Raw genomic sequence first — 25,276 nt, forward strand, 5'->3', positions numbered from 1 at the left:
TTCTTCCAAGAAAGCTAAGAAATATCATTTGACTCCAGGGATAAACTTTAGTCTTCTAATGACCAGCATTAGTACGTAGTATTGTCCTGTCTCTTTTCCATCTCAACTTCCGAATGCACAACTTCCTGATTCCATCTTAACTGCATGGAAAGATTTCAAAATGCTTCTCACAGCTCTTCTGACTTTGGTCCAGAGGGCATATATATATATATATATATATATATATATATATATATATATCGTGTGTGTGTGTATGTATATATATATATTTTTTCCTAATAGTTTCTTCTTCTTCACAGCAAAGAAACTCCCTATGAACCTTCCTACATAAAGCAGGCCAATTCTTGGGGTCAACAGTACTTTTCAGCTAAGTTCTGAAGAAGATCATAGTCAAAATTCTTCTCCTCCTCAAAGAGCTAAATGGATTGGTCCGGGGAGGCAGTGTCGCTTCTGAGCCTCAGAGTATTGAAAAGCACCTAACTGACTGTGGCAAATATGTGACTGAGTTTCAAATTCTTTTCTGATAGCATGGAATCATGTCAGGTTTTTAGTAGAAGACCAGCTTCCCACTATGGTAAGACACTTACCGAACTAAGATGGGTATCTTAGGCATTTTCTTGGAGACTTTATAGCAATTCGTGTCTGCTTTGTTGTCAGTGAAGTACACACCAGCCACACTGGTCACCAGATTCCCAGGAAAGGAGAACAGTACTCTATCATCTTCACCCGGGTTATCCCAATCCCAGGCTTGGCCTCCTATGAGCAAGCCCCCGCCACGTTTCACAAACTGGAGTAGCTTATCCGTCATGGTTTCATTGTAGGCATCGATGCAGTAAACCCCCAGAGAGTCATTCACTTCTGGTTCAATCTTTGACTCTATTCCACAGCTCTCGAGGATATTCACCAATGGTGCTAAAGATGAGTGCACACCAATGGTTGACTCATAAGAGGAACGAAGCCATCCAACAGCATTGACAAGAAAGATAAAGAGCTGGCTTTCCACCAAGAAGTCCTCATGAGATACCACCACCATGCGACCTCTGCCATAGGAAGAGGCAGCAATGAGAACCTGGCCTACATCATTCACCATTATAGGAAAAGAAGCCTCTCCAATAAGAAGCAGTTCACATGGAACGGAATCTTCAGGGATATCCCAACTTGTTACTCCATTCATAAGGGCCTCAAAGGCAGCAGACGGAGTTGCCATGGTTCTGTTGGTTCCTGCAGAGGAAAAAAAAAAAGACTCATTTAGCAAAGAATGGTTAAACAAAAAAACAAACAAAAACAAACAAACAAACAAACAAAAACAAAACAAAAAACCCAAAAAACAAAACAAAACAAAACAAAAAAAACAAGCAAGGTATTTATTCCACCAGATATAGTAATGACATGACTGTATGATAAGACATAAAATGCACCCCATTTAGTCCATTGCCATCATTACCACCACAGAAGAAAGCAACACAGAAAGGAGAAATGGTGATAGTACCATGTCTCCCATAGGCAAAGTTGGAATTCCTAACCTGCTATCTATGAACCCGATAATTTGGAAATAAGGTTTCTGGAGGGAGATATTACTAGGTTAACAGGATGTTGTGCTGGATTTGGAAACCGAGAGACTGAAATAGGTTAGAATGCCATCAGAAGATGAAGCCAGAGAATGCGGTGAAGTGTCTGCAGACTAAGGAACATCGGGGATTGCTGGCAAACCCCAGAGGTTATAATAGAGACACGGAAAAACTCTACGTCCGAAATTCTAGAAGAAATAAGCACTGCTCAAATAAGGACCCTAAAATTCTAACCCTCTAGAACAGTCGTTCTCAACCTTCCTGATGCTTCAGCCTTTCAATTCGGTTCATGTTGTGTTGACCCCCAACCATAAAAATATGTCATTGCTACTTCATAACTGCAATTTTGCTATTGCTATGAATCATAATATAAATATCTGTCATAGAGGATACATGATATGTGACCCCTGAGAAAAGGTCATTATACCTCCAAAGGGGATGTGACCCACATTGCTCTAGAACTTGGTGGGGTAAAGATAGCATCATTTTGAGCCACCGTATTTGTGATCATTTGGTATGGATGCCTTGAGAACTGCTACAGTGGTATAGACTGCTCTCGTCCCACACTACACATCCCTCTTGGCTTCCTCTCTAGTCATATTAACCCCAGTTTGGAGCGTTAGACTCTCAGGCTGAATATTCAGGGATCCCTAGCTGGCGTCTGTCACAAGCTGAATAAGAGGAACATGAAGGCTGTCCGTGGCTGCACACCATATCCCAGACAACAGGAAGCAGAAAGTAGAAAGCTATGAACTTATGGCAGATTCTTCCATGCACCCAAGAGACACCTGAGGATCCTGTACCTGTGTACGTCAGCTCTTAAGTGTTCTTTGCTTCTTCACTGGGAGCGTCCCTTCCATGCTGCTCAACAATCTTCCAGCAGTGTTTCGTCATGTGCGCATGTCATACATTTGCACATATACTTGTTTGGTTAAGAGTAAGTCATTTACTTTATATTTGTGGATAATATGGAACACTCACAAAGTAGACAAAGTAGTCTAACCTGTTGCTGGTTATTGAAACCGTCAGGCTGGGTGTTTATTGACTGGCTCCACAGTTTTCCTCTTTTGCAGCTAATATTAATGCTAATGCTAAGACCAATTTTAATGGCTATGGCATTTGTTTTTATATATCTCTCTGGACCCCTGAAAGTTCTTAGCCTGTGGGCTATGACTACCACAGCCATGGATGGAAAGAACTTTCTCCCATGTAGCTAATAAACTCAAGTCCCCATTGAAAGAGAGCAGCAACTACCTGTAGCATGTCACTAACTTACAGAAGCCTTATAATTACAGCTGTGCATGGTGGCACACTTCTGAAACCTCAGCACATTGCCTCAGGTGGAGGCACTGTGAGGAAATATAGGCCTATTATGTTAAGCTGCCCTATGTCTTGTCATGTAATGTGGCTGCCTCTGGGACCTGATACAGTGGTATGGTCTGTCAAGAATTCAGGGCCAGTCTTGGCTACATGAGATGCTGCCTCAGGAAAAAACAAACAAACAAACAAACAAACAAACAAAAAAACCCAAAAAACTTCCCTTAAGGGAGGAAGAAGCTTTTCTAAGTAAAATTACATGGGCTAGATGCTTTCAGCTGTTAAATACCAGAGCTAACTTTTTACATACTTCAGAGAATATCTGAAGAATACAACCACCCAATATCTGGTGAGTGAGAAACTTGTCTCTTCCTCGCCCTTCCCAGTGTCCACAAATAACCAGGATAGCACATTGTGCACAGCCATGGTAATGTCCACTCTTCCCCTTCTTCCCATTTCCACCTGGTCACAAGCCCTGCCAATGTCCTCACTGACAATCTGCCAGCACACCGTGATTAACCCAGTTTGGTTCTTTAGTAATTCAAGACTGAAGGAATCTGGTCCAACTCTCCAGTCAGTTCCTAGCTTTATTATTCTGTATGTGCTCCAGTAATATCTTGTCCTTGAAAAGAAATTCACGCGCCTCACCTGTATCCCCTGGAGAAAACCCTGCAAGTTTTCAGCTGATTCCCTTCTCCTCCCATCCTCCCTCCCGGAAACTACTACCCAAGCCAGGCTCTGCGTCCATTTCCAGCTCATCTTCTGTCTTCCTCTCACATCCCCACCGCTACTTTTCTGTCTATGGAAACTACTGTTCTAGGTTAAGATGAACACAGGAGAAAATTCGAGACATTTTCTATGAAAAAATAATCAGTCCCATGAGTCAGGCAATGGGAAGTATAATTAAGATCAAAGGATGAACTAAGAGAACGAGGAGACAGAGCAGAGATGATGGGGGAAGATGAAGATAATTAATTGACCCGCTTGTACTTCCTTGTAAGAAGAGAGGCAGAATTAAAGATACATGCCCATGGATGCTGAATGCCCTACAAAACTTCAAATGGACACTGGTAAGTGAAACCCAAGAGGGGACATAGATCTAAGACAAGGGAGTTTCCTAGGATCATTGTTATGTCTGAGGGTTCAGGATCTGAAATTCAATCACACACTTATTTTCCAAAATCTCCCTAGATACGCCAAGGTACACCAAATGGCATCCTGTTGCATATCTCCTCACAGAAATACACATTCCCTTAAGAGTTGCCCATTGGACTCTTGTGTATTGGCCAATGTTTTTCACATTGTGGCTAATCATTCGGTCCAAGAAGTTTATTCATATTCATACTTAACCCCATTGGTTGTCCTCTTAGCTAGTCTGTGTGTGCATGAGATAAATCTACTTGGTATCTACTTAGAGTGATCTGGATACTTTTAGTGAGAATTTCAAGCCTCTGTGTAAGTAAGCTTTGAACATACTTTCTGTGGCTAAGGCAACTGTAGTAATGAAGATCATATTCAACACACCTTTTATCAAGTTTCTCATATTGTAACACGTCATTTATCAAATTCTGACAAACTTATGGGGTATATATCATCGCTGTCCCCATTGTATATTTTCTAGGGAAGAAAACCCCAGATGTCTCCAGAGGTCAGAGAATTTGTCACTTGCTTAATATCACATAGATGGATAAGTGGTGACTTTAGAATCCCAATACAGGGAATGCAGAATCAAAGTAGAATCCTTTCAAACATACTTATTTGACATGCATGTATATGTGTGCTCTCCAGTTATATGTCGACTTGACACAAGCTAGTCTCATCTGAATGGAAAGAACCTCAACTGAGACAGTGCCTTAATAAGATGCAGCTGTCAGGCATTTTCTTAATCATTGATAGAGGAAGGCCCAGCTGTTGTGGGTGGTGCCATCCCTGGCATGGTGGTCTTCAGTTCTGTAAGAAAACTGGTTGAACAAGCCATTGGGAGCAAGCCTGTAAACAGCACCTTTCCATAGCCAATGTGTCAGCTTCTGCCTTCTTTAGGTTCCAGTCCTGCTTGAGTGCCTGTCATGGCTTCCTTCAGTGATGGTCTATGGGGTAAAAGTATGAGTCAAATAAACCCTTTACTCCTCAACTTGCTTTCAGTCATGATGCTTCCTCAGAGCAGTAGTAACCGTAACTAGGACCATATGTGTCTGAGTGGTATGTATGTTGACCATGTGCCTACAGGAACTAACAGGTTGGAAGGAGTCAGATGCTCCAGAAGGAGTCCCAGGTAGTTGTGGGTCACTATGTGTGTGCTAAGAATCAACCCAAAATACTCTTAACCACTAAGCCATCTCTCTACCAAGAGTACAGATCTTGGGTATATGTCAAATATGTTAGTACTTGCTAAGTTCCAGGGAATTTTGTTGTTTGTTTTATTCATCATAGCTCTGTAGAAGCCACAGTTAAAGATAGCAGCCTCATCACATTAGGAAAGGAAGAGGTAAATAGTTTGTCTTCACATGAATTTTCATCTTTAAATTCTTCCCCCATGCTATCCTCTTTCGTTGGTGCTAACTGTAGTCCCCTTTGAACTTGCCACATTCTCTTTCAGTGGAAAAGGTATCCCAGGCACAGCCTGTAAAATAGGGAGAAAGCAGACGTTCTCATCCTACCACAAAGCAGTCCTGGAGACTTAAGCCTGGTTTTTCCTGGGAAGGATTTATGGAAGGGCAGGTGGGGTCATCTCGGGAGAAGGGATCCCTCACAGCTTGCATTCCAGACCTTGAAACACAGACTTACAAACATGAGATCAGAGAATGCATTTCACTCCCTAGATGTAGTCCAGGGATGTATGATTGAAAGATGGTGCGAGGGTATGGACACTCCAGGGGATACTTCTCAGTAACAGCCAGCCTGACCTTGCCTTAACATTAGAAACACAATTCTCCTGTCTTCTCCTTTCCAAGTCCTTTTCCTCTAAGAAACTTCTTTTTCTGTATACATAAGATTTCCCCCCGACAACGTCCACCACATTCTACTAAACCAGAATGCAAATTGACTCAGTTATTTCTTTTGCACTCCATCCTGGGACACTCTCCACTACATCCTTATTAATTTGAACATAAGAAATCCTTCCATTACACACATGAATGAATGTTTAATGTATGTGGAAGAATAGATAATAAAATGATAATATCACAGGTAAAAAGTTAAGCTTCTATATGCTTGATAAGATCGCCAACATTGATACGCCCCCATCTTTAAACCCTCCCTACCCCCTACAGGAATAGGGTCAAAAAACTTGGCTTTTACTGTGGCATATTCCTGTCTCACCGCACTCCTTCCTGCAGTCCAGGGCTGGCTCCCATGGGGCTAGCTCCCTCTAGCTACTTCATTTTTCTACTTTTTTTCTTCGTTCCCCCATATGTTCACTTTTCCCACCGGGTAACTAAGAACAAGGGAATTTGAGGATTCTGACCAAGGAGTGAGGAGACCCGCCCATTGCCATTAGAAACTCAGGTGCTGCCTCCAAGAGCTGTGGGGCTGCTTGCCCCAAAGGGGTCCTAACAAACACAATGTGTGATAAAGATCTTTCCACACCACCGGGGGCAGTCACAACAACGCAGGAGGCTGGTGAAGGCCCTCTCTCCTCCTTCCTTTTCCTCTAATGGCTAGCCTGTAGAGCATGTGACGTCAGGGAGTGGGGGCGCAGGAGGAGGGAGGTTTGGCTAACAGGAGGAGGGCAGCCAAGTGGAAAATCTCGGCTGCGGATTCTCCAGGCCTATGGACCAGGACTGCCCTCTAAACACACCCACACTCCAGGCCCCCCGTGAACAATGCCGAGTGGGCTAGCGGCTTGCCAGGTTCAATAAGCCTTACTATGGAATGGTGCTCTATCACCAGCAACCTGTGTGACAAGAACGCCCAGCCCCCTCCTCTAAAGCCTCTCATTAGATTAGATGTGGCCACCGCTGGTGGGGCCTGTCTGGAACTCGCCCACACAAAGCGGTAGCACACGAACGTCACTGTCAAACCGAGGCTAGCAACAGTAAGATCGCTAGGTCGGGGGTGTGAGTGGGATGCTCAGCCGTGGAGAAGAGCAAATACACCGTCAGAAAGCAGGCAGGAAACCCTAAGAAGCCTCTGCTCAGATCTGGACACACCCAGGCCCGCAGAGTCCAGGTCCCTCTCACAGGTCTCCAGCGTCCCCCGAGTATCACTGGCTTCCCGCCCCGCCTGCCTCCAACCCCGGACCCAGTCCGGGGCAGAGGTTCCTTTGCCCACGGGCTGTCCCTGCGGGCCACTCACCAGGCAGCTGTCTTGGCGCTTCCAGGACCGCACCAGGAGGGCTGAACAGGGGCTTCTCTGCGGAGCACCAAGGCGCCTCCGAGCAGCCACCGAAAGCTTGGAGCTTAACGGGGAGGAGATCCGAGCGGGAGGAGAGGAGGGGTTCCCAGGCAGTCTCCTCCCCACTTCCTCCGGGCCAGAGTAGGAGCCCGAGGGGCGGCGCTTGGCAAGTGAAGGAGCTTCTTTGTGTAGCTGGCTCAAGCGACAAGGCATTGAGGTGGATTAGGGACACCTAGAGGAGGTATCATCCTACCAGCCTGGATAGTCGTTTTTATTAAAACTTCTCTCTAGGTTATTATTTCTATTTACAAGTAAGGTAAAGGATGAAAAAACAAGGCATGTACATCCTGTGACTCATTGAATGCTTATGCAGAACCTATATCCCTGTAAAGTTTAGGATAGATGGACCTTGGTATATTGCTCAAGGAAATCTGAATTGCAGGAATTGTTTTATATTATTTCTTTTTGGAGAGTGAGATGAGAAAGGAAAGAGACCTTTCTAATTATCCATACTGTTTAATCTGGGAAGGCATTGTATATAACCTCACTGATCTCCTTGTTAGGTGTGTGACTTTGGTAAGTTCAAAATAACATTTCAAAAGAACAATGGGCAGCTGAAGTGCATTGTTCCGGGAAGTCTTTCCTCCCTGGCAACCTGCTGACCTCTCTTTCTGAATTGCCTGGTCCTATCTGTGACCACGACTGCTAATGCTGCCAGGTCTAGCAACTAAAATGCAGTGGCAGAGGAGAATCCATATTAAAGGTAAAAATTATATGGGAAGGGTACAAGCCAATTTGCCTCCAAGGATGGAGCTATGAGGTTAGGTTTTAGAAAAGGGTCATGTGGGGGGGGGTACAAAGGTGACAAGATGTTAGCATCTGCAAAACTACTTTTTCTTTATGTCATTTTGAAATATTTCATAATGAAAAAGGTCTATGGGCAGAAATTATCAGACTTTTGTTAATTAAGTTTGAGAGGGAAAAATGGTCAACACATTGAACTGGAGCGGGAGAGGTAGAAACTGCAGAGGCAGAAAAGCACAAGAACTCTATTTTGACAGAAGTAGCTTCTTGGGCCCAACAAGTCCTGAGGCCAGAGCTCCAGGCTGGGTTAGCATTCCCCGCTCTCAGGGATTTAATAAACTTCAGTCTTCCACCCGGGCTGCGGCAGATCCCAGAAACCCTTAACCTGGATTCTGAGTCCGAACATACTGTGGTTCTAGAAACCACCGTTGGAAGACTCACCATGGATTCAGCAATTCCCACACCCGGGCCACTACCCCCACCCTAATGGAAGGGCATCCCATTCTGCAGAGGTGTGGCAAGGAAGTAGAGCAAGACAGCCTACAGGATTTGGTGGGTGGTGGGAGGTAGGCTGCAGAGAGGAGGTGGGAGAGGACTGGTCCCCAGAACCAATTAGCCACTTCCGGATGAGGGTGAAGCTCCACTGGTTACTCTGGTTTGCCCAGGACCTTCTAAGAGTCAGATTCTGACTTCGTTAAGACCCCTGGCTAGGAGCTTATCTTGGGAGTGCAGCCGGGAGTAAACAATATAAACAATAACCAATTTTAAAGATTAACTCTCACTATATAGCCTAGGCTAGCTTTGACTTGCTTCTGCCCTCTTAGTGTTGATGGTAGACTATGCCTCCGTGTCCAGCTGCAGTAAGTCTTTATGTTAAACAATACACAACTGAGCCTTACATCTCCGCCTCCAAAGTACTGGGATTACAGTCATGTATCACCATGTCTGGTATAACTGTGTAATTACTGCTTTAAATATTTTTATGTACTTCATTAGCATTTCAATTATATTATCTCGAAATAAAAACAAATAAACCTAGTCAATTAAAAACTACATTAAAATTCCTGATAAAACTGCTGTACTGAATTTGTGAAGCCTGTATTATGGGTTTTTGAATTTTGTTTCTAGTCCTAACTCTTTTAAAATTGAGGGTGGGATCCAACACCCAACCTTATAGCCATGACTTGACTTTGTGCTATGCCCTGCTTGACCCTTGTCTGTCTCTGTAGCATGCGTTAGCAAGGGCAGAACCCTGGGGGAAGGCCACTCATGCACCAAAAGCTGAGGGAGGTCTGTGCTGCTCCTTCATATTCTCCAGTTTCCCACCCTTCTCCGTCTCTATTCCCTTGGTACCAAGTAGAAGAGGCAGTTACCAGACTGGATATTTACAGGAAAGCATATTCAATGGTTAAAGGCTTCAAAAGTGTTACGTCGCATTACTTAGGATGTTATAACAACTCCCCAGTCTGGAGGAAGTATAAGTTAACAACTGTGCTTTATTTTTTTTTTCAATTTCTCACTTTATCTAGGTCATATACTGGTGTTCCGCAGTGAGATAGTTTGATATCAACCCTCAACTAGATGGAAAGTAGAATCGCCTGACAGATAGACCTCTGGGCATGCCTGTAGATTATCTTGATTAGGTTAACTGAGATGGGAAGGCTCTCCCACTATGGGAGGCTCCACTCCCTAGGTCAGGATCTTGGACTATATAAAAAGTAGAAGAGATGAGCATAAATATTCACCATTTTCTGCTCTTGCTGACTACTCAGGCAACATCAGGAGCTTCCACTGTGACTTTCCCGTAATAAGTAACCTCAAACTGTGTACAAAACACAAAATAAAACCTCCCTTAAGTTACTTTTGTTGGTGTATTTTATAATAGCAACAGAAAGGTAGCTAATGCACATGATGTTCACTAGATTGATAGAAAGGATAAATGGCTGTAGGTGTGGAAGTGTATAGAATCGTTTCTAAGCAAAACCAACAGTTGCCAGATGTAGAAGTTACTACAAGTTTTCTTCACCATGCACTTTCTCCTCTTCATTTTCATTTGATTTTCCCCATTAAACTTTTTGATTTCTTCATATATCTACAAATGCCTTCTAAATGTTTTTGCTTTATTTTAATACTGAGTGGGTGTGCGTGTGCACATGTGCATGCATGTGCATATTTGAGTGCCCACAGAAGCCAGAAAAGGGCATTGGGAGGCCCAGAGCAGGAGTTAGAGGTGGTTGTCAGCTGTTCATTGTGCATTGTGGATGCTGAGAACTGAACAGAGGACCTCTGGAAGAGCAGCAAGCACTTTTAACTATGAACCATCTCTCTGGCCCCTTGATGCTTTCTTCAACACATGAGTTGGTTCTTTTCCTGTCAGAGTCCATATTACTAAATCAATTTTTTTTTTAAGTTTTATACCCTTTCTTATCTCTTGAGTTTCCTTGTTTTGCTTAAGTAGCCCTGAGTAAGGGACACTGCCACAAAATTCTGAAAGTGCTGAAATAACTCTTGAGACTTTAAGTCTATGTGCCCAGCCATATGTGAGACATTATCTATTGACAATCCAAACTACAAAATACTCTGTAAAAGTATTAGCTCAATTCTTACCCTGATGAATTCTCCCAATGTGTTTTTTTTTCATTGAAAATTTTATGCTTCTAATCTGACAAGGAAAAATGCGATTACTTGCTAATCATGCTTAGGTCTCTATCCAAAAGAACTGCATATACATTTATCTAAAAACCATACACTAAGCAGAATCTATAATACTGTAAAACTGAAAGATACTCAATTCTTTTCCTGCCTTCCCATGCACCGTGCCATCCAGCTATTACCTCAATACTATCAACAATAGTGTTCATATAAATTATTGTATATTTATAATGAACATTGTGCTGTCACAATGAGTCCAATATGGCTGAATGTCACCAAATACAGTAACATGAAAGAAGTAAAAAGGACAGATAAAATGCTGTAGAAATGTGTTGTTTAAATGAGAATGACCCCATAGGCTCATATATTTGAATGCTTGGGAACCAGGGAGTGGATCTGTTTGAGAAGGATTAGAAGGTGTGGCTGTGTAAATATGGCCTTGTTGGAAGAAGTGAGTCACTGGAAACAACTTTTTTCTAAGAGATGTCTTGGTCACGATGTCTCTTCCCAGCAATAAATATAGGAGTATATTTACATTACAATGGTTTACTTATGAAGTGTCCACCCCAAAAGAGTTATTAATTGAAGGCTTGGTTCCCAGTTCATGGATGACTGGTGCTTAGATCAAACATTCTTTCTTTCTTTTTTTTTTTTAAAGATTTTATTTATTTATCTTGTCTATGTCGCTATCTTCATACGCACCAGAAGAGGGCATCAGATTCCATTACAGATGGTTGTAAGCCACTATGTGGTTGCTGGGAATTGAACTCAGGGCCTCTGGAAGAGGAGTCGGTGCTCTTAACTGCTGAGACATCTCTCCAGCCCTAGATCAAACTTTCTTTCTACTCTTCTTTATTTCCTGGCTAAGGTGTCATGTGTCATGAGCAAGTTTGCCCCAGTCTGCTTTATCACTGTGGTCTTTCATCCTTGAATCAGCCCACAGCAAAGGAGTGAGTCTACCATGGACTGAAACCTCCAAATTCATTAGCCCAAACAAGCCATTCCTCTTTTTAATTGTTGCTCTCTAGCTAGTATCTGTCACAGTGACAAGTCTAACACATTTTTATTTTTATCTTTTTTTTTTACTCTTTTTGTTGTTGTTGTTGTTTTTATCTTTATTAACTTGGGTATTTCTTATTTACATTTCAATTGTTATTCCCTTTCCCGGTTTCCCGGCCAACATCCCCCTAACCCTACCCCTCTCCTTCTATATTAGTGTTCCCCTCCCCATCCTCCCCCCATTACTGCCCTCCCCCCAACAATCACGTTCATTGGGGGTTCAGTCTTGTCAGGACCAAGGGCTTCCCCTTCCACTGTTGCTCTTACTAGGATATTCATTGATACCTATCAGGTTGGAGCCCTAGATCAGTCCATGAATAGACTTTGGGTAGTGGCTTAGTCCCTGGAAGCTCTGGTTGGTTGGCATTGTTGTTCATATGGAGTCTCGAGCCCCTTCAAGCTCTTCCAGTCCTTTCTCTGATTCCTCTAACACATTTTTAAAATGTCTAATATATTTAAAAAAAGGAAGGTCAATTTTAGGAATAAAGTTTACAATAATGTTCACCTTTAGATAAGATCATGAATGGCCCAAAATGTGTTGTGGCTTCTTTTTAAATTTTTTTGTTTGTATTGTTTTACTTGTTACTTTTAAACATTTTAATCACTGAACCAAGGACGTGTTAAGTTTGCGAAAATTCTAAAGCTACAGAAACATTTATGTTTCACAGACATTTAATTTCCTTACAAGTATTATGCTCATAACAGGGTAAGGAAGCTGTTTTTATTTTTAGTTCTAAGATTATATTTGATTCGATACCCCATGTTAAATCAACAATAAAAGATTATAAATACAAAATATAAATCTGTCATTATGATATGAAAGTAAGGAATATACAAAGCCAAAATAAACTGAAAGTAGAGGACACTGTGAGAAGTAAGTGTAAGAGTCAGCTTTCACGTGATGTTTTTGAAAAACCTTGGAGAAAGAAGGGTGACTTTCACCAGTCTAGGACCATGTGAGCAAGCTCCTATTTGTAAAGGGTGTAATTAAAGGCTCCCTCACTAGAGGATCTATGAGGTAAGTTTAACATTAAATAATTTGCCCAACAAAGAAGAAACTAATGCAACTTGCCTATCAGTTTTTTCAGAGGAACACAGGAAAAGCCTATGAGACCCATACTAACCTCAAATCAGTTATTCATATAGATTTGGAATGTGAATGATGGCTACTTTTACTAAAACTCTAAGAAAATAAAATAACTTTGTATAATCCAGCTTGGTAATATTTCAAGTATGTAGAAACTAATAGAGATTGTTTAACCTCAATGAAAATAAAGAATTGCTACAGATAAAAAAATTCCACACAAAAGGCGCATTCACAATAATAGTTGTATAAAGTCAACAGACATTCAAGGAAGCAAAAGACCATGAAAAGGAATCATGACAAACAAGGTAACAGAAACAGTTAGAACTCGGAGAAATAATAATAGGTATAGAACATAAAACACCTGCATTTAACAGACAGAAAACAAAATTTCAAAACAAAATGGATATTAAATAGCTATATTTATAAGATATCAAACAAAATTAGAAACGAAATAATTGAATAGTTAAAATAAAATTCAAAATAAAAAATTGTTGAATAGATTAAATGGAACATTAAACAATATTAAATGTAAATTATTGCACTGGATCCAGAACAGAGGAAAATTAAGTTAAATTACTAAACTGGATTTAGAGTAGAGTAAAGCAAAGGAATATGGAAAAAACAAAAAGGAACAAAAGATACAGAAGGCACAGGAAGAAAATTTAAAATGTCCTTAGTCTGACCTCTAAATAAATATTAGAAAAAATTATACCAAAGTTGCTTTTGGCAGAAGTGATTACCATTAATTTTCTAGAGTTCTTGAAAAACCCAGTTCTCAGATCTAGAAAGCCTAACACATTCAAAGAAGGTAGATGTCTTTTTTTTACAAATGTATATCATAGTGAACTGAAAGACATTAAGAACCAACTGGTGTGATGGTGGGTGACTGAGAGTAATTCCAGTGAGAGAAAAGAGTTGGAATTATTGAGACATAGCTAATGGCGTCATATCACACAGCTTTCTCAGAAACAAGAAGACAATATGATGATATTTCAACAACAAAATAAAACAAAAAACCAGGTGTAATAGTTAGGGCTTCTAGTGCTATGAAGAGACACCACGACCACTGCAACTCTTAGAAAGGAAAATTATTGGAGCTGGCTTACAGTTCAGAGGTTTAGTCCATTATTGTCATGGTGGGAAGCATGGTGGCAAGAAGGCCGACATGTTTCTAGAGAGGTAACTGAGAGTTGTACATCTAGATTGGCAGGCAGCGGCAAGAGAGTCTTGGCATGAGCTTCTGAAACTTCCAAGCCCACTACCAGTGACACACTTCCTCTTCCAAGGCCACACCTCCAATAACAACACTCCGTATGAGTATATGGGGGCTATTTCTATTCATATCGCCACATTAGGTAATCTGGAATATCCATCAAACTATCTTTCAAACATTTTTTTAGGCCAATAAATACTGAGAATTTATCAGGTCAGATTAAAGAAAATTCTAAAGAATGAATCTTAAGAAAGGAAAACAAGACAAGGATATGAGATAAACAAACCAAGATGTAACAGGTAATGGTGAGAGATCAGTTGTTCCAGTCTATCTTTGGGGTAAGACCCACTGAAGACAGAAAACAAACAAACAAATGGGAAATGTAGAAAGCCTCTTCCAAAGAATAAACAACTCAAGGCCCTTGATAAAGGCTTCCAGAAATAAATCCACCAGGGACAGAAAACACAGGACTCCACCTTTCCTAGAACTTTCCCCATTTAAACATTTTTTCTACCCATAGTGCTAAATAACCCAGGCTTCTGTCAGCCTCGTTTAAGATTAGGTATCCAAATGAAGCTCAAAGGGAGGCCTTGGAAATAGAACCTCAGAGAATGAATAAAAACTCTACATGTAGCTTTCCTATGATACGTATAGGCAGAGACTCCAATAAATCTTGCCCAAATGTCATTCATTTCTGTAGCTGAAACACAATAGTGGACATCAAGCTATAACAAGAAGGCTCCTGTACAAATGTTCTGCTTGCACTTGACACATAAGCAAAGTCATGATTTATCAGTAAGGACCACATGTTACCCATCCAGATTATGTTTTCACAGCAAAGTCGAACCTGAGGTGAGCCAAAAATAATGTTTGAAAGTTTTCCTCTAGACCAGTGGTTCTCAGCCTTCCTAATGTTGGGACCCTTTAATACAGGGCCACATGTTGTAGTGACCCTTTCCAACCATAAAATTATTTTTGTTGCTACTTTATAACTGTCATTGTGCTACTGTTCTCAATTGTGTTTTCTGATGGTCTTAGGTGACCCCTGTGAAACGGTCATCTGAACCCGAGAGGGGTTGAGACCCACATGTTGAGAACCACTGTTCTTGAATATATTTGTACCTCTATCTCCAAATCCTTTTTGATGGCAAAAAGAAAAAAAAAACCAGCTAGAGTCGAGGTTGTTTCACCAGCATCTTAAACTCAGTAAAAAGTTGAAGGAAACTAAGAAGTAGGAAATGCTGCCGCGACCAAAACAACAACACCCCAAAAACAAAACAAACAAACAAACACCCAACCTATAAGAGAAATAGATTTTAGAGTTGTTCTAGTAGGTAGAAGATGGCTCAAGAATTAAGAGCTGATATTACCATTACAGAGGGCAAGAGTTCAGTCCCAGCAAGGCTACACACTGCCACATGGCTCCAGGGGATTTGACCTCTTCCTCTGGTTTCTGCATGCACCACACCCACATGTGCAAACACACAGGCATGCATACATTAAAAACAAATCTAGAGTTCAATGTGAGGACTGGCAAGACTGCCATACAATTAGTGTTCTATTGGGAAGGAAAGAAAGAGAAGCAACAAGTTCATAATTAATATTTCAGAATTATCTAAGACAGATGAAAAACATAAAAACACAATGAGCTCTATGTTCTCTCTGAGCAGAATAAATAAAGAGAAAATCACACTCTGCACAGTCAGCTGCTGAAAACCAAATTTACAGAGATCTGAAGAGCAGCCGGAGGTAAAGACACTTTCTTCTCAAAGAAACGAAAATACAGCTGGTTTTCAAAAGAAAAGATGGAAACAAGAACAGAACAGGATAATGCAGTTGAAAGAAAGAGACTGTAAGACCTGCCAGCCTACAATTCTATGTATATCAAAAAATGTCTCTGAAAAATTAAAGGCAAAATACAGACAATTTTAGATAACCATAGTCTGAGCAAATTTCGGAACATCAGAATACAGAACAAGAGCTACTCAAAGGAGCTCCTCAGGATTAAGGAGAATTATCCCAGAAAGACAGAGCACACTGTGGGAAGAAACAGTATACTGGAAAGAGTAATCAGTGTACAGATATGCATAAGAATTGGCTTTTTAAAAATAAACAAATATCACATCTTGTGGTAGGGTATAAAGCAAAATCAAATATATGACTAACACATCTGAATGGATTCATGGAAACGAGCTGGATTAAGATTTTTGTTTTAACTCAAAAGGGATGGCCAAAATTCGAATGCTTCACTCCTTCTTTAAAAGGGGAACAAGAATACCCTTGGCAGGGAATAGGGAGGCAAAGATTAAAACAGAGGCAGAAGGAACACCCATTCAGAGCCTGCCCCACATGTGGCCCATGCATATACAGCCATCCAATTAGACAAGATGGATGAAGCAAAGAAGTGCAGGCCGACAGGAACTGAATGTAGATCTCTCCTGAGAGACACAGCCAGAATACAGCAAATACAGAGGCGAATGCCAGAGAAAGGACTGAAAGAGCTTGAAGGGGCTTGAGACCCCATATGAACAACAATGCCAACCAACCAGAGCTTCCAGGGACTAAGCCACTACCCAAAGACTATACACGGACTGAACCTGGGCTCCAACTGCATAGGTAGCAATGAATATCCTAGTAAGGGCACCAGTGGAAGCGGAAGCCCTTGGTCCTGCCACGTTTGGACCCCCAGTGAACGTGATTGTTTCGGGGAGGGTGGTAATTGGGGGAGGATGGGGAGGGGAACACCCATATAGAAGGGGAGGGGAAGGGGTTAGGGGGATGTTGGCCTGGAAACCGGGAAAGGGAATAACATTTGAAATGTAAATAAGAAATACTCAAGTTAATAAAGATAAAAAAAAGATTTTTGTTTTAAAATAAGTAAAAGTAATAATTTGCAGTTAGAAAGACCGTGGCAAGCTGTAATATATATAATTATCATGAAAACTGGTAAAAATTATACCATTCTAAAATGATGTAAGGACAGGGAGATGGGTGAGTCAGTAAGAGTACATGCTCTCCATTGATGATGAACTGAATTCAATCCCTAGAACTCACTTAAATATCCAGGATGGGGGATTGGCAGAACACACATCTATAACCCCAGTGCTGTGAAGTGGACGAGGAGGATTCCCCTGACTTTCTTGACCAGGCAGTGGAGCAGAAATAGCAAGTCCTGCATTCATACTGTCTCTAAGTGTCTCTACAGGGAATAAGATGGAGAGTGATACAGTAAGACACATATTTTCTTTCTTTAGTCTCTGTGCATATATACGTTGTTCCCCTAACTCATGCATGCTGTACTCACAAAACACACCCCTTCACATCCACACAAATAATATGGAGGGAAAACATTATCAAATATTGATTCCAGTTGTAGCAAAAATTAAACATGAGCACAAAGAGAAAACAGGGCTCCATTTAGGAGAAGCCAATCCCATTGTCAGGGACACATATGTTTCCCTCCAAAGCTCATATGCTGAAACTCAAACTGACAAGGATGTGGAGACGTTGGGTGGCAACGTAGGTTAGACAATGCCATAAATGCAGAATACCTGTGAGTACTTTCCTTGCAGGAAGAAAAAGGGACTAAAGTTCCTTCTCATGGATGAGCAAAGGTAGCAGTGTCACAGTTAGCCCTATAGGATGGATAGAAGTATCCATTGAAGATTTAACACGCATTAATGATGGCTTGTCACAAAGTTTTTTCTTTCCTGGCCATTTAGGTTTCTTATGTTATAAAGCCTTCAGGTGTTTTGTTCATTTGGGGGTAACACATGTACAGTGGTACAACTAAGCATAGGGCAGATTTGGGGAACAAGTAGACAGTTTTCTTTTCTAAAGATTTATTCATTTATTATATATAAGTACACTGTAGCTGTCTTCAGACACACCAGAAAAGGGCATCAAATCTCTTTACAGATGGTTGTGAGCCACATTGTGGTTGCTGGGAATTGAACTCAGGATCTCTGGAAGAACAGTCAGTGCTCTTAACCGCTGAGCCATCTCTCCAGCCCCAGAGTTTTCTTAAACAGGACTTGAGCATGACCTTCAAGGGTTTACCTTTAACTATAAAAGTTAAAGGTTATTTGCCAGGTGTCATGGCTCCCAACAGTAAGACTAGCACTTGGAGGACTGATGATGTAGCATTGCTGTGACTATGGGGCCAGCCTGGCTGACAAAGTAAAATTTCATCTCAAAAGATGCTACTTTTTGAAAAAAAATTAAAATTAAGTAAAGTGAAACAGGTTTTTTTAATTAGAAGCTTATCAAAGTGAAAAGGCAAGCCAAAAGGAAGAAATTTCAATAAAATGAAAAATGCATATATATATATATATATATATATATATATATTCAGAATATAACAAAATCATGTCTTACCCCCAAATGAACAAAACACCTGAAAACTTTATAAAATAAGAAACCTAAATGGGCAGGAGAGAAAAAACAAATGTTTAGTGTAAATCGTCCTTATTTAACGCATGTTAATTCTGCAATAGATACTTCTATTCACCCTAGAGGGCTAACCATGACGTGGTTCAGTATCTACTGGTGATTAAGGTCTGCAATTGGTGGGACTTACACACAGTTCTTATGATCTGCTTCAGTAATTTTGCAAAAATGGTCATTATCTATTCAGATAAATTAGATATATGTTTAGTAATGAGGGCTTATGTCTATTAAAAAATAGATTCATAACTGTTTCCTTTGAGGTAGACAGAAAAAACAAAAGGAAAAGTCCGTCAACATATGCGTGTACATATATGTGTGTGTGTGTGTGTGTGTGTGTGTGCATGTATAAACATACACATGAAGTTGGAAAGAGAATAAGTAGCCAATTCTCTTACTGTATAGAGACTACCCATAAGTTCTGTGACTCTAGAGAACCCTGACTAAGACAATGATGTTAGTCGTTAGTCCTTAACTAAGCCATCGGAAGAAATAAAGAATGCTTGTAAAAAAAAAAAGCTGCATAATAAAAATATTCACATAAATGGTTATGGGATATAGCTAAAAACATGGCCACAGAAACTTAAAACTTCAAAAACTTAGAAAGAAAAGTTCAGAATTATGAGCTAAGTACACAAAGTTAAGACTTTGACATAAGTAAAAACTAATGAGATAAAAAGTGTGTGTGTGTGTGTGTGTGTGTAAGATCAGGAATTCAAGGGGTTGGGGATTTAGCTCAGTGGTGGAGCACTTGCCTAGCAAGCACAAGGCCCTGGGTTCGGTCCCCAGCTCTGAAAAAAAAAAGAAGAAAAAAACAAACAAAACAACAACAACAACAACAAAAAGATCAGGAATTCAAGCCCCATACCTAAACATAATAAAAGCAATATATAGCAAACCAGTAGCCCACATTAAACTAAATGGAGAGAAACTTGAAGCAATCCCACTAAAATCAGGGACTAGACAAGGCTGCCCACTCTCTCCCTACTTATTCAATATAGTACTCACAGTCCTAGCCAGAGCAATCAGACAATGAAAGGATGTGAAAGGGATACAAATTGGAAAGGAAGAAGTCAAAATATCACTATTTGCAGATGATATGATAGTATATTTAAGTAACCCCAAAAGTTCTACCAGAGAACTCCTACAGCTGATAAACAACTTCAGCAAAGTGTCCGGGTATAAAATTAACTCAAACAAATCAGTAATCTTCCTCTACTAAAAGGATAAACAGACTGAGAAACAAATTAGAGAAATGACACCCTTCACAATGGTCACAAATAACATAGAATACCTCAGTGTGACTTTAACCAAGCAAGTGAAAGATCTGTATGACACAGACTTCAAGTCTCTGAAGAAAGAAATTGAAGAAGATCTCAGAAGATGGAAAGATCTCCCATTCTCATGGACTGGCAGGATTTATATAGTAAAAATGGCCATTTTGCCAAAAGCAATCTACAGATTCAATTCCAACTCAACTCTTCATGGAGTTGGAAAGAGCAATTTTCAAATTCATTTGGAATAACAAAAAAAACCCCAAAAAACAAAAAACAAACAAACAAACAAAAAAACAAAACCCAGGACAGCGAAACTATACTCAACAATAAAAGAACTTCTGGGGAAATCACCATCCCTGACCTCAAGCAGTATTACAGAGCAATATTAATAAAAACTGCATGGTATTGGTACAGAGACAGGCAGATAGATCAGTGTAATAGAATTGAAGACGCAGAAATGAACCCACACACCCATGGTCACTTGATCTTTGACAAAGGAGCTAAAACCATCCAATGGAAAAAGGAGCATTTTCAACAAATAGTGCTGGTTCAACTGGAGGGCAGCATGTAGAAGAATGCAAATTGATCCACTCTTATTGCCCTGTACAAAGCTTAAGTTCAAGTGGATCAAGGACCTCCACATCAAACCAGATACACTCAAACTAATAGAAGAAAAACTAGGGAAGCATCTGGAACACATGGGCACTGGAAAAAATTTCCTGAACAAAACACTAATGGCTTACGCTCTAAGATCTAAGAATTGACAAATGGGACCTCATAACACTACAAAGCTTCTGTAAGGTAAAGGACACTGTCATTAGGACAAAATGGCAACCAACAGATTGGGAAAAGATCTTTACCAATCCTATATCTGATAGAGGGCTAGTATCTAAAATATACAAAGAACTCAAGAAGTTAGACTCTAGAGGGACAAATAACCCTATTAAAAATGGGGTACAGAGCTAAACAAAGAATTCTTAGCTGAGGAATATCGAATGGCTGAGAAGTCTCTAAAGAAATGCTCAACATCCTTAGTCATCAGGGAAATGCAAATCAAAACAACCCTGAGATTCCACCTCACAACAGTTAGAATGGCTAGGATCAAAAACTCAGGTGACAACAGATGCTGTCCAGGATGTAGAGAAATAGGAACCCTCCTCCATTTTTGGTGGGATTGCAAATTGGTAAAACTACTCTGGAAATCAGTCTGGAGGTTCCTCAGAATATTGGACATTGAACTACCTGAGGACCCAGCTATACCTCTCCTGGGCATATACCCAAATGATGCTCCAACCTACATCAAGGACACATACTCCACTATGTTCATAGTAGCCTTATTTCTAATAGCCAGAAGCTGGAAAGAACCTAGATGCCCTTCAACAGAGAAATGGATACAGAAAATGTGATACTTCTACACAATGGAGTACTATTCAGCCATCAAAAACAATGACTTCATGAAATTCATAGGCAAATGGATTGAACTAGAAAATATCATCCCGAGTGAGGTAACCAATCACAGAAAAACACGCATGGTATGCACTCACTCATAAGTGGATATTAGCCCAAAAGATGGAATTACCCAAAATACAATGGAGAGACCACATGAAGCTCAAGAAGGAGGACTAAAATGAGGATGTTTTACTCCTTCTTAAAATGGGGAACAAAAGCATTCATAGGAGGGGATATGGTGGCCATGTTTGGAGTAGAGACTGAAGGAATGGCCATTCAGAGCCTGCCCCACATGTGGCCTACATACATATAGCCACGAAAACTAGTTAAGATTGATGAAGCTAAGAAGTGCATGCTGACAGGTGCCATAGCTGTCTCCTGAGAGGCACAGCCAGAGCATGTCAAAAACAGAGGAGAATGGCAGCAGCAAACCATTGAACTGAGAACAGGACCCCTGTTGGAGAAGTTAGAGAAAGGATTGAAGGAGTTAAAGGGCCTTGCAACCTCATAAGAACAACTATGCCAACCAACCAGAGCTCACAGGGACTAAACCACTACCCAAAGACTATACATGGACTGACCCATGGCTCCAACTGCATATGTAGCACAGGATGGGATTCTTGGGCACGAATGGAAGGAGAAGCCCTTGGTCCTGCCAAGGTTGAACCCCCAGTGTAGGGGAATGTCAGGGGGGCAGTGGAAAGGGGATGGATGGAGAGGGGAACACCCTTATAGAAAAAGAAAAGAGGAAGGGGATGGGATAGGTGGCTTATGCCTGGGAAACCAGGAAAGGGAATAACATTCTAAATGTAAATAAAAAATATTCAATAAAAGAAAAAATATAAATAAAAAAATCCAATAAAAGAAAAAAGTGTGTATGTGTGCATGCGCGTGCGCACGCACGTGTGTGTGTGTTCGTGTGTGTGTGTGTGTGTGTGTGTGTGTGTGTGTAAGAGGCAATAAAGTACACGAAATTCTAGGAAAAAGAAGGTGGAATACTTTACTAAAGAAAAGGTCATCACAACAGAATGTAGAAAGATTTAAACCGATAATGAATTTTAGTAATAATGTTTTTAGCAATACTGAATTTTACTTTTTAAAGTAATACTGAATACATATCAAAAGTGACTCCATAAGAAATCCCAAATAGTCCTATAATTGTATTTTTAAATAATGGAATTGTTTTATTCTAATTAATTTACAAATAAAAACATACAGCGAGCTTAAGCAAAGCATTCACTATAATAAAGTAGTTCAACCATCAAGCCTAAAAATCCCCAGAACTCCAATTCTAGATGGCTTTACTATTCAAGAAATAGATAACTGCAACATTGTGCAGAGTTTCTGTAACAGAGCCAGAGAAAAAAACATTACTCTAGCTATTTTGAGATGATACCGATGGCAGATCAGAACAGTACAGAAAATGGTAAGTATAGACCAATGTTAGCTTACATAAATGTAAATAATGCTTGTCTCTGTATGCTCTTTATACATGCCATGACATACACACTAGCGATACCCTGGTATTCTAGAGACATCAGCTAGCTTACTGTTAGAAGTTAAACACTATGCCTTGCCACCAAAATATATTTAAAGAGAAAGAACTACATGGTACCTTCTGTTTTTAAAAAGGCTTATTTTGTTTTGTATTGTGTATCTATGTGTGTGGGTGTATGCATGTGAGTGCTGAATCCCACAGAGGTGAAGGGTGTTGGCTCCCCTGGAGCTGGAGTTCCATTCTTCAGTGAGCTACCTCAAATCCTGGGTAAGGGGGTGTACATGCTCTCAATGGATGAGCCATCTCTCAGCCCCATGAGTTACATGATGCTTCCAATAGCCACAGAAACAACTGATGAAACATTCATTTATGACAAACATACTCACCAAATAAAGAATTTACCTGATAACTATGGTAAAAGCTATTTTTAAAGTCTACATAATAAAACCTTTCTACTCAGCGTAGGATGGGCCTTGCCAAAGCAGGAAGGGATTAAAAAAGAAATTAAAGATTAAAGATATTCAGAAAAAGAGAAACAAAGTTGTCATGATTTTTCGATGACTATTGTCCATGTGTCAAATTTGAAAGCCGGTACTGGTAAATAAAATGACTAATTAATTGTATCAAATTTGATTGACAAAAATTAATATATAAAGACAAGTAGATTAATGAGAGTAGGGAGCTTAAAATAAATCTATACACACATGGAAAACTTGATTCATGCAGACCAGTGGTGTGAGGAAAGGTGATCATCTGCATGGAATAAACAATTAAGTAAACAGGTTTCACGTAGACTAAGCCTGAATGCCTAATGCAAAACCATTGGTGTCACTAGAGACCACTGAAAAACAAGACAGTAAGTTACTCTATAACCCTGAGGATACAACTGTGTCCTGTGTGTGTGCCTCTGTGTGTGGGGGGTATCATTCATGTGTATATGTGTTTTGTATGTCTGCTCCCACTGGAGGAGGCCAGAGGTTGATGCCAGGTTACAGGGCATTTTATGCTACCTGTGAGTGCTGAGAATTGATTGCCAATCTTTAGCGAAGGGAGTACACACCATGAACAGCTGAGTCATCTCAGCCTGATGAATTACAGGATGCTTTCAACAGCCATTGAAACAATTGATGACATTGTTTTCATTTTATTTACTGAGGGAGGGTCTCTCCTGGCCTTAAAGTTGAGAGTCTGATAGTCTAGCTAATAATCTTGCCTTGGGGGCGGGGGAATCACTGTTCTCTTTATGCTGGTATTACACGTGGCTGCCCTACCAGCCCAACTTTTACCTGAGAGCTTGGTAGTCCAGTTTTGATCCTCACATTCACACAGCAAAGGCCTGTATCCTCTCCAGCCCCCTGAAGATACAATTCTCTCTTTTCCTTTGAAGAAACAATTCTTAACAAATGATAAAAGAAATTCTCATAACTTAAACATATATTTTTCACTGAGAGGCATGGAGAGATAAAGAGAGAGAAAATCTCAGATGCAGTCTGGAAGTGGATATTTGTAGCACATACAATAACTTAGATATTGATTGAGACATGGATCGTATAAAGAAAAGACTCCAATGAGCCAATCAGGTACAGAAAAACAACTTACTAGGAGAATATGTACAAACCAGGTATCAGAAATACAGACAGAAAGCCAGGTACTTGATCGGCATATACAAAAGGCAGCCTGCCTTGTTAGCTGTGTGGAAATGCTAAGTGAAATCCCATAGGAATGCTTCTACTACATGCTCGCCAGACTAAAAACGTAATTTGTTATGACAGGTCTGTGGAGTATCAAGATCTCTGCTCCTTTGCTGGAGGGAGTGCCAACTAGTTTGGTGCTTGAGGAAGAACTTAGAAATGGCCTAATAGAGTTGAATATATACAAATCCTATGGCCTGGTTATTCTGCTCTTGGATGCACATTCTTAAGAAGCACTTGTACACAGTCATGGGTGTTAGAAGACATTATGTGATTGCTATAGTAGGCAGTCTTTGAAATATTTGCCTATGGGTGTCCACGCCCATGTGAAATTCGCCTCTTGAGTGTGTATAGGGAGTGAGGGCAATCAAGAATAGAAGTGACAAAAAGAAAGAGATGTCATTTTTGAGATTAGAGAAGAAAAGGATAACTTGGTCTTGCCTTTCTTTTGGCAAGCCCTCACTCTGGGGGGGGGGTAGAGGGAGCAAGATATTATGTCCCAGCAAGCCTCTATAACAAGGCGCTCACTACAAAGAAGGACATGCCCAATCAAAATCAAGGAGGTCCCAAGTCTACAACAATCCTGTGGTGGCTCCAATGAGCCTTGAGTCAGGCTGAGCCAATACCCCTTTACGATATAGCACGTAAGGGCCTCTAGCCAGAGACTCCAGCTAAGCCACGAGTGGGGTCTAGATCCACAGAAACTGGGAGGTGGGTAAAGACATAATAGAAGTGGTTTTGTTGTTATTATTGACTTTATACTATTACATGTTGGGATAGTTTGTCACATAAAAAAAAAAAAATGAAGGCATTCCCCCAAGCTAGAAATCAAAATGCCCAAAGGTAGAATAAGTATAGGGCATTAAACCGTAAGAAATAAAAA

The 25,276-nt window shown here is 40.5% G+C and overlaps 1 protein-coding gene across 1 annotated transcript in view; it reads right to left on the reverse strand.

The window, feature by feature from the left end:
* Positions 1-25,276, reverse strand: part of LOC116903904 (TRPM8 channel-associated factor 1) — a 43,064-nt gene that overhangs the window by 16,516 nt on the left and 1,272 nt on the right. Inside the window, exon 2 of the mRNA XM_032906672.1 lies at positions 588-1,221. Coding sequence (XP_032762563.1) covers positions 588-1,207 — 620 coding nt within the window. The 5' untranslated portion in view covers positions 1,208-1,221. The remainder of the gene's footprint in view (positions 1-587; positions 1,222-25,276) is intronic.

Source organism: Rattus rattus, chromosome 6 (assembly GCF_011064425.1).
Source record: "Rattus rattus isolate New Zealand chromosome 6, Rrattus_CSIRO_v1, whole genome shotgun sequence".
In the NCBI taxonomy this organism is placed as follows: Eukaryota; Metazoa; Chordata; class Mammalia; order Rodentia; family Muridae; genus Rattus; species Rattus rattus.